This window comes from Cloeon dipterum, chromosome 1 (genome assembly GCF_949628265.1).
Source record: "Cloeon dipterum chromosome 1, ieCloDipt1.1, whole genome shotgun sequence".
Taxonomy (NCBI): Eukaryota; Metazoa; Arthropoda; class Insecta; order Ephemeroptera; family Baetidae; genus Cloeon; species Cloeon dipterum.
This window is the reverse complement of record NC_088786.1, coordinates 13,498,583-13,514,833: the sequence shown is the minus strand read 5'-3', so window position 1 is coordinate 13,514,833 and position 16,251 is coordinate 13,498,583. Positions and strand designations below refer to the sequence as shown.

General features: G+C 39.7%; 1 protein-coding gene across 6 annotated transcripts in view; it reads left to right on the top strand.

The window, feature by feature from the left end:
- The window catches only part of LOC135934208 (dual specificity calcium/calmodulin-dependent 3',5'-cyclic nucleotide phosphodiesterase 1-like), a 158,245-nt gene that overhangs the window by 23,035 nt on the left and 118,959 nt on the right, over window positions 1-16,251 (top strand). For all 6 annotated transcript variants that reach the window (XM_065475785.1, XM_065475786.1, XM_065475788.1 and 3 more), the window contains exons 2-3: window positions 215-423; window positions 3,885-4,040. In XM_065475785.1, the coding sequence (XP_065331857.1) occupies window positions 273-423; window positions 3,885-4,040 (307 nt within the window). In that variant the 5' untranslated portion in view covers window positions 215-272. The remainder of the gene's footprint in view (window positions 1-214; window positions 424-3,884; window positions 4,041-16,251) is intronic.

Here is a 16,251-nt window from a genome sequence, read left to right as displayed (position 1 = left end):
AGAAATGCAGAAAAAGATTTAGAGGTGTATAGAGTTCATGTGCAGTTGGAGACTTGGCTTATTTCGAATCTTAAAGAAAAGTGTTGGCACGTCATTGTGTAAATAATCATTTTTCTGTGAGTACCAGTCATTTTGGCTTTGGAAAATTGGTGTTAATATTAAAAATTAAATCGATGTAAGGAAATAGTTTTATTTAGGATGATTTGTGTTACAGCCATCTGTGATGACCTGAAGAACGCGCCAAGTCATCAGTGTGAGGTCAGTGCTTCAGGATGGGCACGGTAGTGTCCCTGCCGGAGACGGCCCGCAAAGTGTTGCTTTGCTCAGAGGCCCCGATGGCGCCTAACGGCCCCCACGAGGGATTTGCAAGTGCTACCAACCGCATCATGCAAGCCCTGAGCCCAGCGCGCGCTAAACGACAAGGTACGATGTCGTTTAGGAGTAAAATGATGTTTAGTAATTTTCAGCGTCCTCCCGTTATGCACCTCACATTTTGAGACCAAGATTGTTAAACAAAAAACTTATATACGATCAATGGACGATAGAATACAATGAAATGGTATGACCATGAGGCTTTATGAATCGAATCTTCCTTGAAATAACGTTTTAGTTTGAAAAACCGAGAAAAACGTGATTTTTATTAAGATTTTAAAACGAATCCTTATCATCAAGTTGATATGAAATGAAACAAATTTAAGACAATTGTAATCTTGTTCGACTGACTGTGGTTTAAATTCTTATTACAACTTGACTTTCCATCACATTATAGCCCATCAACCCAAAAATCAATCGTGGCCGTCGGGTCTATAACGCAATAGCCATTCATGGTTACAAAATTTTCGACTGTTCCTACTCTCTAACTGCAGATTGCAATTTTCTAGTCCACAGAACGTAAAATAGAGTTTGCGAGCAAAATCTCTCGCTGCGTCAACACCTGGGGGCAAATATTTGCACCAGTCCACTGGGATAATTACGGCGTGGAGATCGTAACCTATTCTCGGGCTATTTCGGTCAAAAGCGTGTTCCTGCGGATCTCTCCGATTACAAAGCGGATCAGACCTTTGTAAATCTGTCAAACTTGCTTACCGCATAGAAATTTGTATTGTGGTTATCAAATCCCGTAAAATGCTGTTTACGTTTATCTGAAAAACGGCGAAATGATAATAAATATAAATATTATGTCCTGCAAGAGAAACAGTAGAAACCAGATTTTCAATAATAGCCCCTATCCAATTTTTAAGATTTATTTCCCGGCCCAATCGCTTGTTTTAAAATTCTTCGTTGCTTTTTATAAACAACATAGTTTACACATACCACGGCAATCCAAATTGAATAACATTGTTAAACTCTATTTTTTAAATAAATTAAAAGGTTCACGCTTCCTAACCTTTTTTAAGCGCCCCTCTGTGCAATATCTCAAAATCATTTGGTTATCTCTCAACGCTCTCAACTAACACGCCGAAAATAATTAGAAACATTATATTATAAACGGTTTAATTTACCACCAAATCTCTGAATCAGCATAGTTTTAACTGAACCAAATTAATCTGATTAGTAATCCAAGCTCTGAATTTTGTTCATTTGGAATCCACTGCATTGCAGAAATCTCGATAGATGATATGGATGAAATTATAATTATTTAAAATTGAAACATCAGCGATAAAGACACAGTTAAGTCTTTAGCGGGGGAAGGTCAGATGAATCACTCCGTCTTCGATAATGTGCAGCAAGGCATTCACGACATTCACGAAAGGAAAATTTTCGTTGACCGTTAGAGAGCGTTTTGAGGGAGAGGTGTTGGTTATTGGTTTGACCTATATTCCCCGAAAATCTTGCTGTAATCTATTAAAAACTTCAAGAAACGAAGGAATTATTAATCGGTGTTCATAAACCAGTCCAAACTTATCGGATATTGAATGATTTGTGATTATTATTATTAATGTCATGGAACAGTTATACAATATGTCAACACGTCGTAATTAAAACTTTTTGCTATTCTGCGAACCTCACCAGGAAACTTGTCCATAAAATCAAGTGAAATGAATTTTTTATTTCACTGATGTTCCAATTTGAATCCAGCACGCCTTCTATTATATTGGCGCAGAAGGCGGAAAGTGCGCGATTCCAATAAGTTTTCCTCATGCCGCAGCACACTCGGTGAAAGGGGCAGTCGGGCACGGCCGCATCCACCCACTGCGTTGCGTGTAGTATCAGCTCTTTATTCGTCCTGCTCGACGCAGTGGGGAGCACACAAATACACGCACGAAGTGTGCGAATGCGTATTGTGCACACAAACGGCGGGACACGTATTTCGTTGTGTTCTTGTGAGGCAGGCAGCGAGCGGCTCATTATTTCACTAACAAGGCCGGTTGACTGACGGCAGGCGGATGGGTGGGTGGATGAGGCTCCCCTTGTAATTGGCTGCTGCGGAGTGAGTGCGTGTGTCTCGCGCTAATGAAATCTTCACCGACTAACTCGAAATGCTGCGACGCTCGATGCCTGCTCTCGCCCCACACCACACACCAAGAGTCACTCGTATCACGGCTTTGTACAGGTCCGTCCTCACGCTCATTCGTTTCTCTTCGATGAGATTCAAAAGTATAATACAGTGAAGCTGACTTTTTATATTTCTTTATGTTATGGCGCTCAAGCTACTAAATACCAGCAAAGGGTTGGATCATGAACAGAGTCAACAACTAGTTCTATTTTGTCCCTCAAGAGCTCAAGACGATGAAATTAATATTTTATTAAAACAATGATGAGTGCCATCTGCACTGACTAACAAAGAGACTTGGTTTAATAAAAGCTTTTGATTCATTATTGTAATACGGTCATGCAGCCACTGAAAAAAACATGCGAAAGGCAGGGTAGAACATAAATAATGATTTGGTGTTTGAAATATCCTGGAATGATAACTGCATGGTATCGATTAGTAACGTCATCTGGCTTAAGTCAACATTATTTTCCTGGCATTTTGTTACCTGAAAATTGCGCGAGATATTCGCCGGACGTAAATCAGTAGCTTGATCGGTTGAGATTTCCTAATGAGAATTTAGTCTGCAAATCTAATACAAACGCTAGTTCTGCCTTATGTTTTCTCACTACAATGAGCTCATTGTCAGTTAGCTAATATTCACCTATATTTTTAATAAGCTGTAAAAATGAATAGGTGCGTCGTTTCTTGTGTTTTTTTTTTGTTATATATAATACACGTGGACAACCTGAATATCAAACAAATGCAAAAATCCTACAACTATATAAGGAAAATATTTCTGATTAATGTTCTACGAAACCAATACCTCTCACCAAAGCTGGCTCCTGCCTCTCATAAAAATACATATAAATGGTTTTACACCGTTGGCGTCTTCACTTTGAAATCACTTTGAATCTAAACATTTTACTTATCTATTTGAATAAATATTTTTAATTGAAAAAATGGCTTTTCGTGTGTTCTTTTAACCAATTTGCATTTCTATTAGAAACGGGAATAAAAATCATTTTAAATTCGCAGTCTCTGAATTGCAAACTCATCCAGTTCCCAACAGTGCGATAAATGCAAATGACTCAATAGAAATTCAAATCCGCTCTGCGCTCGTCTCAAAAACAATCCGCGTGAGAACCCTCTCGTCTGTCGTCGGCAAGGGGACAAATAATGGCGGGGTAATCCGTCGGATTTGTCTGGTTGTCGGCGTCATAAATCACCCGGATCGGCGGCCGGGCCGACCGACCAAGTCGGTGGGGGGTTGCTGATGGCACGCGAAGAGGGTGACAGGTGCATGACGGGCGGGCGCATGGCTGGTGAGCCATCTTCGCAGCAGCGCGAGTGTTGCTTCCACTCTCGCTGCTCCGCTCTAACCGCCGTGTGTTTTCCCGTGTGCCCAAAGGGGGCGCGTGCGCGACCGAGGGCGCCCCGGTGACGTCACCACAGCAACAAACACCAGCAGGCTGGCTCAGTAGCGGCGTGTCTCCTCAGCTGAGCACGCAGGGTGCGTTCAACCCTGACTCCAACATGCAGGACAACACTTCCGAGGAACCGCAAGGTGAGTACAGCGCTTTTTCGCTTTGTTCTGTTCAGGATGATTTTAAAATTTTTTGGTGCTACGGTATCTAATTAATATTTTAATTTATTTGGCTTATTTAAAAATAATTTAATTTCAACTTGGGTTAGGCAGAAGAAAATATCCAATCAGATCTAATGCTTTAATTTCAATCATTTTTTGGGAGTTAAATTTTTATTAACAAAAATATAGTAATGTTGAATCAGGGCTCTATACTATACCGAACTATTTGATATTTTAGTGGATCAACTAAAATATCCGCCTTACACTGAAAAGAGGGGAAAGTAAAAACGGATTTTTATTATACATATTATGCACTCACTTGTCCTTCTAGTTAAATATGTGGGATGGAGTCAAGGTTCATATATTTGTAATTGTAAACACATTGCTATGAACTTAAGCAAGCTGGAGAACGGAACCATCAGCTCCATTGTACGTAGATTTCATCCTGCGAAAATCATACTTTTATTACAAAAAGTAATCAATCCTGTTAATAAAAATATTATTTCGCCCTATTTTAATTTTTTGGGGTCTTGTCCAACTTTGTGTTGTTAGACGCATATGCATCTTAATTTCATGTATTTTTATGGGTGCGAGAATATTTATATCATACTGCATTTTGTGGGCTGCTTTTCGTTTATAGCAAGGAATGCAGATATTCCTAATCTGTTGCACAATTCGTATGCCACGGCTCGGCTTCCGTGCATCCAGCTGATGGAAGAAAACGACCGTGCCCTTGCTTGGCTTTAAAGCTTTTACTTGAATGATCAAGGATTAATTGTGCTTTCCATTTCCCCGCAATTTTCTGTGAACAAAAAAATCTGCGAAAGTTTCCAAGTAGAAACAACGATGGCTGCTATGTGTGACGTAGTTTACGAAAGCTGCTTAATTGGCCCTCATTAAGCATTTAATCATTATCGTCGACGGCCGAGAATGCAAATGCTGAGAGATGGTAAACGTGTTTACGTTTTATGAATTCACAGCTGCCACTTCGGCAAATTGACGCCGGCAAAAAGTTGGTCTGCAGTTTGTTGGAATAAATTAGTGAAAGAAAAAGAGATAATTACTTTCTGCCAAGCGCTGAGAGCTATAAATGAACAATTATTTTCGTTTGCATTAACGAGCACAAAAAACGGGGAGAGATTTAATTTTAGTTGAAAGATTTACCGATATTAAATGACTGATCATTTTTTAAATGATGGTGAATATTGAGGTAAATCAATTGGGAAAAAATATTTTCCCTAAGCAAAAAGCAAGAACAGCAAGAAACACACAAAGTAATCATATATATTTTTCCAACTGATTGCGTGCGTTTTTAAATATTATAAATGTACCCTATTCGAGTTGATAAATTTTAATTTTTAAATGCATTCAAAAGAAAAAAAATTATAATTACGTGAAGTAAACAATTTATATTTTACTATATTGACTGCTAACAGAATTGTTTTGAGGCTTATTTTCTTTAAAATGATATTTGTGACTTGTGACATATTTCAACCTTGTAGCAGAGTAATTAATTTTTACCTCTGAAACGTGGTGCCCAGGGGTATGTGAGGAATCGTGGGCCTAACGGGTTAGTAGAGAAGGATGACGGCACCGGTTCGACGACGGCCCATGGTGGGCCGGCCGTTCACACTCGTTAGTGGGTGTAAAGGAAAGGAGCGAGGCGCCGGGGCCAGAATGGTTGGCCACCTGACTTAAAGTATGAGACTATACAAGTAGAGGCAAAGGTTTGGCTGCCGCCTGGCCTCACTCGCTTGCAGTGTAAAAGAAGTGCTTACTAGAGACAAAGCAGGAGCTCTGTTGGTATTGAGCCCGAGTATTTATTACAAATATGTTTAAATTTACTAATTGAGCAATGGAACCGTACGTCAGAGGACAATGGTTGATTCTAATTACAATTATGATGCATTATTGACAATAATTTCTTATATTATGGGAATACTCTAATTGGATGAATTTAATTTAAATTATAATATAACATTTTTATTTGGTCATATTCGGTACACCTCTTTTAACGCAATTCTCATCCGCGAGAGAGGCTGGTTTTTGTCATACCCATTAGAGGAGCGACTGACACGGAAAACCTCGTTAATGTGTGTCGCCGCGAGAGAAGAAACTCTCATTCTCGTCCCGCCGAAAGCGTGAGACCTGCGTTTGGTCCGTTGGCTGCTGGAGTGAGAGAGGAAAAGTCGAAACTCGCCGACGCTATTTTCCTCCTCTGCTCGTCAGAGCCAGAAACAAAACTCAAATATTTGCATTGTCAAGCGAAGGGCGTGCCACGAGTGCGGACGGGAAAGTATAAGTGGGAAAGAAACGGATGAATTGCTGCATCTTTAGAATGGGAAACCCATGAGTATATCCAGGAATAAATGGAGTTACATTTTGAGCTATTTGAAGCTTTTTTAGCTCTTCTTTGACAAAATTTAGCTGCAATTTTTAAAACGAAACAGTATGATTTGGCAATCATATCAAGTTTTGTATTAAAAAATGTTGGTTTTAGCATCTAACAAACAATTAAGTTTTATTGACTGCAAAGAAGCCAGGCCAGGAAAATTTGGGGTAAATAAATACAGGAAATATAATTTCTACATAATTCTAAAATTAGATGCAAGTTTTTGTTAAATATTTTTTTCTCAAGCAAAGTTGTAATTGTTTTCGTCTCTGTTTGGTCTTTAAGAGAAGCTTTACCTTAAAGCATCACTATTTCTAGCTAGCCAAGGGTGATGGGCCGCGCTTTGATTTGATTTCTACCATTTCTTTTGAGGGTTGAATGGTCTGGGGGTCGGCCGGCCACCGAGGCGGGATACCATAAAAGCGTCTTACTCGTCATTGACACCGCGGGGCCTTACGCCACGTTTACGGTGGTCGGCGTGTCATTCCACGCCCGCTTACCGATCACCTCTTTTCCTTACTGCATGTGCTACGTGCTGTTTATCCATGAGCATGACCTGTTTGCGGAATTGTTCGCTTCTCAGCACCGGCCGGGTAATTCATTCATGGACACTGGGCGCATTCTCGATACAAATACGTTTGCAGCGTGCCTGTCAACAGCTGCAGCGGTACATGACCAAATGCCCACACATTTGTTGCACCTTTATAATGAGCACACGTGCCAGAAATGTTCAATCAAAATCAAATTATGGAAGCTTGTGCATTCATAATCGACACCACCGATTTATTGCAGCTGACATTGACTTTAATTGAAAATTTAAGTCATATGCCTTTTCGCATTTCAACTACTAAGGCTTGCTTTACTCTAGCATATTGGATAATAACTTGTCTGCTTTGTCAGCTTTCTGATCGGAAAATTGATTTTAAGTGATGAATAATTTGAAAACCGTTTCACTGCGCCTGAAAGCCCTCAATACTATTTTTATTTTAATTTCCGTGCAATGTGAAACACATTTTTTTAATTGAATATCTATACACTTTTCACCGTGTTGCATTGAGTTTCATCAAAACTGGCTCGCGAATTTTGTTGGGCATTGAATTTTCGTGAGAAAATCAAAACGATGCAACGAAAATACAGCGTCTGGCAGTTGCTGAACTGGCCTAGAAACATGATCAGGGAAAAAATCCAAAACAGAAAAACAATATCTTGAAACATGACACCAGCGGCACGTGTTTTATGGAGCCAACCCAGTGTCGTCAGAAGGCATTTTCTTTTCGCAATCAAACCCGAAAACTTTTTGATAACATCAATTCCTTTGAGAGGAGAGAAGAGAGACTTTCCTCATCCTCCATCATATTCGTTTACACACTCTTTAATTTTTTTGCGGCTGATTTAAAACGACTCGCGTTTCGCGCATTTTAATTAAAATCTCGTGGATATGTGATACATGCATTATTCAAAAACTGGGTGCGGTGTGGGTGTCATACAAATTCACCGAGCGAGTTCCATCAAGGGATTGCAAAAATAAATTATATATATACCTGGCGAACTTAAAAGTTCCGTCGAACTGCTCAGAGTTGCTGACAACAATAACCACGAAATAATACATTGTACATACCGAGCGAGGACGAGCCAGAGAACGCAACTCTGCGCACTGTCACCGAGAATTCGGGAACTCGATTTGTCCGCTTGATTGGAAGTAATGTCTCTTTTGATTAAGCTCCAAGTAGAAGTGTCTTGCGAGTCGCTTGGAGAGGAAGTTGCCTAATTGGGGACCACTGTTAAGCAGACTAATTTTCGCTTATACGCACCGCTCGCGAGTTGGGCAAGTCTCGGTTAATTAAATTTAGAGCTGGTTTCAGTGCTGGCAAGGGCATTTAATTTGGCCAACAGAGTCACCCTTTTGTGTGCAAAGTTCAGCTAAACTTCAGCAGTCATTCAATCTCTGTCTATTGTCATACTCAAGCCTAAAGAACGACTGTTTATATCGCACTTTTCGAAAACAGCACTTGCAAGTATATTTCCTTCTGGAAACTATAGTTTGATTGAAATCAACAATCAAGGCGTCGAACGTTGCTTCGATCGTGTAGCAAATGGAGCAGCAAGCTGATTGAACGGCGGCGCGTAATCCGGAGATCGTTGACCTAGAGTCTCTCGTATTCACGTCCCCTGGGGTTCTTGGCACGGGATGGATGGATGGATCACTTTCTTTCCTTTAATGGCACAGACGGACCCTCAAATCGGGGTTTGATGTGCCTAGTGAACGCGCGTTTGGGGCTTTACAGAATCCTAAATCATAAAAGAACTAAGATATTTTTGGATGCTTTAGTATCGTTAGCTCAAGCAATTAAAAATTTTTTTTAAGAAAAATCAATTATATTTTGGCATTTTTCTAGCATTAAGCGTTTTTAGTGTCAGATTATTCTTTGACTTGATGGTAACGTATTGAATTGTAAGTGCGAAAAATATATGTTTTTCTGGCAGTCTGTACGTACTACTAAATATATATTTAGTGCAAATAATGCATTCATTGAAAATTTAAATACCAGATTGTATATTTTTTGTCGTTTTTTGTGGCAGTTGTAATGTCTTAAATAATCTATATGCTTGAGAAAAAGTAAAATCAATCTGTAAATATTAATATTTTTTCGCAGCAAAATTTTTTATGAAATACTCAATTACTAGATTTTTTTATAAATAGCAACACTTCCTGTAAATTGTATTTTAGAACCTTGTTTTGCCTACCATGCGTGATCAAACTGTTTTTTCGAGTTTGGCTGTGCAGATTTATATTTCATAATCTAAAGTGCAATTAGCACGTTGATCCCGTGCTGCGATGTAGATTGATTTACATTTAATATTGAAAGGAAATTTTTGATATATTAGTGGTAAAAATGATTTGTGGGGGTTTATTTTCGGATGTGAAATTTATAGAGCCGACAGAATTTGACAGCTCAGCCTTTCGTGCACAGTGGCGGAAAATACAGACGTGCGTATATCATTTCACAATTACATCGCAAAATTGAATTTCAGCTTTACGCGTTTCCCCTGTGTAGAAAAACCTGCGTGTGGTGTGCTCTTACAATGAACAATTGATTCACAAATGTTGAAATATAACGCCTGTAATGCCATGTAAAAATGAATAATCTGGGCTTAAAAACAATTTCAGAATGTATTCTATAGAGCTATAGAAATTTACCGCAAGTTGTTTTGATATCTACCGCACATTGAATAAATGAGTAACGCATTAAATATAAATTACATCGATCTGTAGCGGTCCAGAAGCGCGGTAGAAATTGCGAAGACCGGTAAAATTTTATGAAAATATTTGTTGCTGTAATAATGATTTTATAGTAGAAATCCAATCTAATCAAATACCAGAACTAAAATTGTTTTATTTTAATAAGTGACAAGTCTTTTGATAAAACTGACGGTTAGACTCACCCCTTTGAATCAGGTTCTGAATTATTAAACGACTCGCGTCAGCACCATGCGGCTGACGAGTGAATATTGATTTCCTATTTTTAAAATCATCTTTCTCTTGTAAAACAATAATGCAAAATTACAATAATTCAAAAACCACCGACAGTTTTTGGCTGCCAACAAAAGGGAAGGACCGCGCTCTTGAACCACTACAGATCTATATACTTTCCATTGGCCTCATTTCGCACTGTGAAAATTTTGCACGTGCCTGCGAGTCCGCACTATTATAATACATGCTTTTTTTTCATTGAAGCGTAAACGATAAAAGCCGTCAGCTCGTCACGGCTCGTGTGCTCTCGTTCTCTATCTGCCATTCCATTATTAATCCGCCTCTCGAAAATGACGAAAAAAGAGCAGGGCACATTTCGGCAGCATTAGCCAAGGGCGGGCGCATTATGCGTCGTCATGCATGCGTGCATGCCATTTTTGTATTTCTCGGATGACAATGATGACAACGGCAGCAGTGCACTTGAACGAGATTGCTATCCGATATCATCAGAAAAAGCTCATGCCATTGGGGAATTTGCATAAAATATTCGGCCGAGTGACCGCTGGTCGGCGAAAAACCACACGCGCCGCTTGCCCTTGTGCGGCTGGCCCGGAGCTATCAATCATTTTGCAAAACGGCCATTAGCAGTCGATTCCGCGGGCACGCGAATGGCGCCCGAAACTGAACTTGTTTATTAGCAATTTATTAATCATACTAAAATAAACCAGTCAGCCATGAAGGCCGGAATCAAACTAGCATTAAATCAAAATATTTTAGGTTTGTTACCATAAAAATTAGTAGTAGAATTAAACTCTCTACGCATAATTTTTTTTCATTTTAATTAATTAGTACATAACATTATGTAAAACAAAATTCTTGCATCAGTATTGGCTGCAAGAAATTCAAACTCTCTTGTCGTTGATGTGCTCAGGGTTGTATGATTCTCTTGATCATACACGTAGGAAGGATAAAGCCAGGTTTCAATGATACACTTGTTCTGTGAAACAGATTGTTGTAAAATGCGGTTAATCTGTCAATATCATATCAATTTCGATAGATGACTTGGATAGAGACAAATTACTTGAAATTCAGTTATTCCAATCAATTCCATTTATCGCGGTGTATTTTCTAAACCAAACACTACTCTGCTAGCGTGCAAACTGCACTTTGTATGCAGATCAGTGACGCAAGGTGAAACTGCAGACAGAAAGTTGCGATTGGATGCATCTGTCGTCGCGGGAAGCAGCTACGCGAGCGCGGTTACGAGAGTTTATTCAGCTAATTCAATGATCTACACTCGCAGGCAGGCAAACCGCAGCCGAGCAAGCCACCCCCTCGCCCACCCGCAGCTCGATCGCTAAATTAATCAGCCGACGAGCGCGCGAGCAAACGAGAGAGTGAGCGAGTGAACGAGAGAGAAGTTTAATCGGCCGCTTTGATGTGAGTTTTCATTAGCCGTGTGCGCGCGCCGCCCATCAAATTTTTCGCATTAATTTCGCAGCCCCTGGCTTTTTCCTCCTCTCGTTAATTCCGGAATGAAAGTGAGTTGTGCACGCGCGTGTTGTTACCTTTTGCAAGATTAATTGCAGCGAGAGTTGAGCCATTATATAGTCCTTAAAAAAATCAATTGCGCGTGCCGCTCCACTTTACGGAGCCGAGAGAAAAAAAATTCGTTTTCAATGAGGCGGCAGCCTCTCAATACGCTACCAGCAAATTGAATCACAAACGCGCTGCCTTTCAACTGAAAATCGGCGTCGAGCAAACACCGCAAACTCGATATCTGGACTCTTTCTAATGATACCGGTCCGATCGTGTCCCCATATTTTCCTTCAGTCAATAAAAAGGCTGCGGTATATTTGCGCTGCCAATTTCGCACCAAATATAAAAGTGGGCGAAAAATACATTCTGCGCCCGCAGTTGGTAACGTGGAGCACCGCGAGAAAAATTAATTGCGTTTCCCTCAGGCGCGCGCACGGCCGAAATTGGAATTCTTGATAGAGGCGCGGAATTTGCATCGCCAGCACACTCAATAATAAATTGAGAGCCTCGGCTGACTGGCTGGCAGGCTGATCGGACGCCATTTTCCCTGGGGAAGTCTGCCTTTTGGCCGCGCGCAAACTTTCCGCCTGTTTAATTGATTGGAACTGGAAAATTCGCGGCACGTGTGCTTATCGGTCGGGAGACAGCTTGAGACCACGACAGGTGCTCTCGCCTTTTGCAATTAGTAGCCTGCAAACTTTGCGCTGCTGAAAGCAAAAAGTCGGTTCTTAAATTCTTAAGAGTTCCACTTAATATTGATTAAATTAGTCATAATCTATTTTGGCATGATTTCCAAATCATAAAACTTTGATTAAATTTGGGTTCAAGTTCAAGTGGGCTTGACAAACGCTTTCACCACCAAATGCTTTTTTTAACTTTCGATTACACTCCCTAAAAAAAGAATTTGATATAATTCGTTCTTCTAGCTCTTGTTTTATTTTTTTATCGCTCTGAAATTTCATAAAATAAAGTATTTTATTGAAACAAATGGTTCTATTTCCCTTGATACACTTACGCCGGAGTTTATTCTTGCAACTTGTGGCTTTTCAATGTCATGCAGTGCTACTGCCGGCTATTAACAAATAAAAGCGGCGTTATATGACGCAGTGGGAATTTTTTAGGAAAATCATCCCTACTATTTGTATTATTGATGACAATTATTCATGGACCAAAATTATTAAGGAGTTTCATGTGATTCGCCTCAATTTTCCATGAAGCTGCATGATGTACAGCTTCAAAGTTTCAGTCGTGTATGAAACTTTTTACTAGAAATAACGCGTTAGGATTACACGAGAACTCGATCTCTATTTAACGATCCTTTCATTGAAGGTGGAGCGTGAATTTCAGGAATGATAAGATTATAATGCTAGCATCAAAGAGAAAGTTTGCAGAGTGAGTTAAGCAGTTAGAGAAACTAATTCTGCTAGGGCAAAGTTGGTGCCACCAAGTGTAAGGAGGTTCTTTGACTGGCGCATTAAAGGTGCTCTTCGTGGGTTCAATGGGGTCGCAACGTCGCAACGACACCTCTTCAGACCACCGAAATTGCATCTTTTCGCTCCCCTAGACTAAAATTACGTGCTGTTGACGAGGTGACCCACATCCCTGGTAAAAGCGAAAGCAGTAGCCGACTTCAAAGGGCTCGTTGAATGAACGTGTAACGACTGCTATACGGAACAGTTGGTGCGTGACAACCACTTTGTTAGTTTCAGGAGTTAGCTATCCTTCTTTCAAAGGATCGCTCTGTGCCATGGATACTGCCATATGAGGCTTATAAATATCTCGGACCAATGTATTTTATATTTGATTCTGAATTAAACCAGTAATTGATATTGACGGGAAAGTAAATTGTTGTAATTTCAACGAAGTGTGGGAAATTTATTTCAGACAAGTTTAAGGCTGCTAATTCTTAGATCAAACTGGATACAATTAATTTCTATCATTAAAAAATAGGATGTTACTCAAAAATTTTATATATCATCTATCAGGTCCTTTGGGTTTCATTAACTTTTCACTTTTAATTATGCTATTCAAATGTCTAGGGATTTTCTTTTTTATAAAATTCAATTTAGGACAAGTTTGAAGTAAAATTTTGCGTACGTGCACAATTCATCTCGCAGTTTTACCCGTTTCGTATTAAACTTATATTACCGTGAGATATATCATCCTGACGTATAATTTATCACGAAAAAATCTGCTGGGCAGGTCCAAAAAGTTGTGATCATGCAGGCCGAAAACGTCACAACTTATCAGCAATTTGGTCGGCAGTATAACTTTACGCAGTGACAGCTCAAGGGAAAAAACGACGCGCTTTTTTGACGCAGCCCCAAAGCGTCCCCGCGAGAGTTGGCCCGCTCGCCGAAAATATGAGCATGCACTTGGTGTTCATAAAACATCCGAGGGTGATTAATGTTCGACGCAAAATCCATTAGGCCTGCAACGTCAAAGTCCCGATTTATCGTTGGAAAGTTGGCCGGTCTCGATAATTGGTGAGCGTGGCGGGAATCGGCCAAAGTTTTATTACCTGGATAGAAAATGAATGAAGAGGCTCACTGGGTTAAGCTTTGGCCTACAACACCGAGAAGGGCAAATTGCTGATAATTCGGATTGTTGTATACTCAATAGAGTAAAAAAATGATGAAATGAATAAATATGAAATAAAAAATGTTAACGGAAAAGCCATAATGTATATTATTTAAAAAATTATCCAATTTGCATTTTATATTAAACCAACCTATATAGAGATTTCATTCATATAATGTTTAAAACCTCTCGCAGGTCAGCCCAAACCACAAATTGTAATTTAGCAATTGTCTTTGCTTTTGGGTTTTGCACCAAAACACTATTACATAGTAAGTTTTTTCTATTTTAAATTAATTAATTTAATACACTTCTTGGATCTTGATAGTTTTGATGAATGTATCCCTTATTCTTAAAAATATGCCAAATACGAGCTTGCAATATCGTTTAAATTTTTGCTTAGTCACGCTGATGAAATCTGGTGAGCTGCCATGAGTGCGGCACGGGTTTATTGAAAAGCAGCCGGGTGTTTTTCTGTTTCGCACTTTTCACACGCGTCGAGAACAAATTTGCGGAGGGAAAATAGGCGGCCATTGTTGCAGCGTGAGTTTTAATGAGGTGAGCCGAGGGCTGACGTGTCCTTTCATTTTCCGGCCGAAAGACGCAAGACGTGCGCGTTGCCCTGGTTTTCTTCTCATCCGACCACATTATAGAGTGAGAGGAATTTCACAATCCGTTCTTTGAAAACACTCAGCCTTAATTTGGGACGAAGGCGTACGCTTGGATAACGAGCCTGCAAACACACGCGCAGACAAAAGGTTTGTTTTCACCTTCCACGCACTGCTATTGCAGCCTGCTATTCTTCTTCTGCAATTTGTATTTGTAGGGCAAAACAAGCGTGCACTCAATATCAGATGCTAGAACGCCGCAAGGGTACGATTACATTTTTCCAATTTGAAAGTGTGATCACAAGTTTAAAAATTGAGAATTGTGAAGTCTGTTGTTCAGACTTACCAAATAAAATTAAAAACATTGACAAATTGTTAAGTTTTGACTATGTACAGCTCAGAAATTGTCGTTTTCCTTAGGAGCGCTGTCAATTTTTGAGAAAAGTGGCTGCAAAGTTAGCATGCTTTTCAAATGGTAAGGACTGTCTCTCTACTTAAAATCTGATTTTATTTCAAAACTATTAGTTTCCCCAAAAAGTGGCATACACCGTTGGATAGATAAAAAGGAATCGAAATCTGCCAAGAAAATGTGGCGCACTGTAAATTTTGGAGATAATTTGGAAATTTTGAATTTTTACTGTCCGTTTTTGAGTGTCGCAAATTGTAGAACAAATTTTTTACCGATCAACTGCTTATTGCATCCAACATTTTAAATAATTGTCAATTTTTGCCCTGCATCAATCCACTTTAAATAAAAAAATATATTTTGTTCAAGCTAAATCTCTATTAATGCGATGCTGGTTCGGAAGCATCTTTCTACTGATTGGTTCTCTCGATCAATCTGGCTCGGGAAGCTGCATGAAAATCAAAGACCGCACTGGAATTGGCCAAAAATAAAGAGCGAGTAATGCGATTTGAGGCACTACTTTCATTCCTTATTTGTTGATCTGTTCGCACGGTGGATTGACCTTCGACGTTGTTCGTTTGCTGCACCAACTTAACTTTACCACCCTGAAGAGTCTTGAATGGGTGGCGAGGCTGCACTTTAGAGCGCACGCAGCATTTGTAAGCGAATGTCCTCGATCTCAAGTGGAATGTGTTGAGATTTTGCGTGCGGCGTAACCCCATGTGCAAACACGTCTATGTGTGCCTCAGGGCGCACAGTGGTCGCCTCTGTGCCATCCGGCTGCATCAGCACTTCTATCCTTGGGTGGTTTATCACACTCGCTGCTGGCGGCGCACATGCACAACTTGAATTATGCCATGCCACTCTCCTGCAAAAGATATATGCGCATACACAACGCAGAATTCATGGCTGAGAATTTCAATGGTTTCCTCTTTCGGAATAGATTAAATGACATTGCAAGACATTTAAATAGAGCCTGCAACGTCAAAACGGAGTTCCGACTTCATTTACAAGATTTTAAAAACTTTTTTTAAGAACAACAATTTCAGCAATTTTTGAGGATGGGAATTTTTGACAGAGATTTGGATATTTTTAAATAGGTTTCGACTCTGTTTAGCTGGTTTTTCTTGGAAATTCTCTTGCAAAATATTTGACACTTACAGAAAGTTCTATCCCTAAATTAGCAAACATATCGT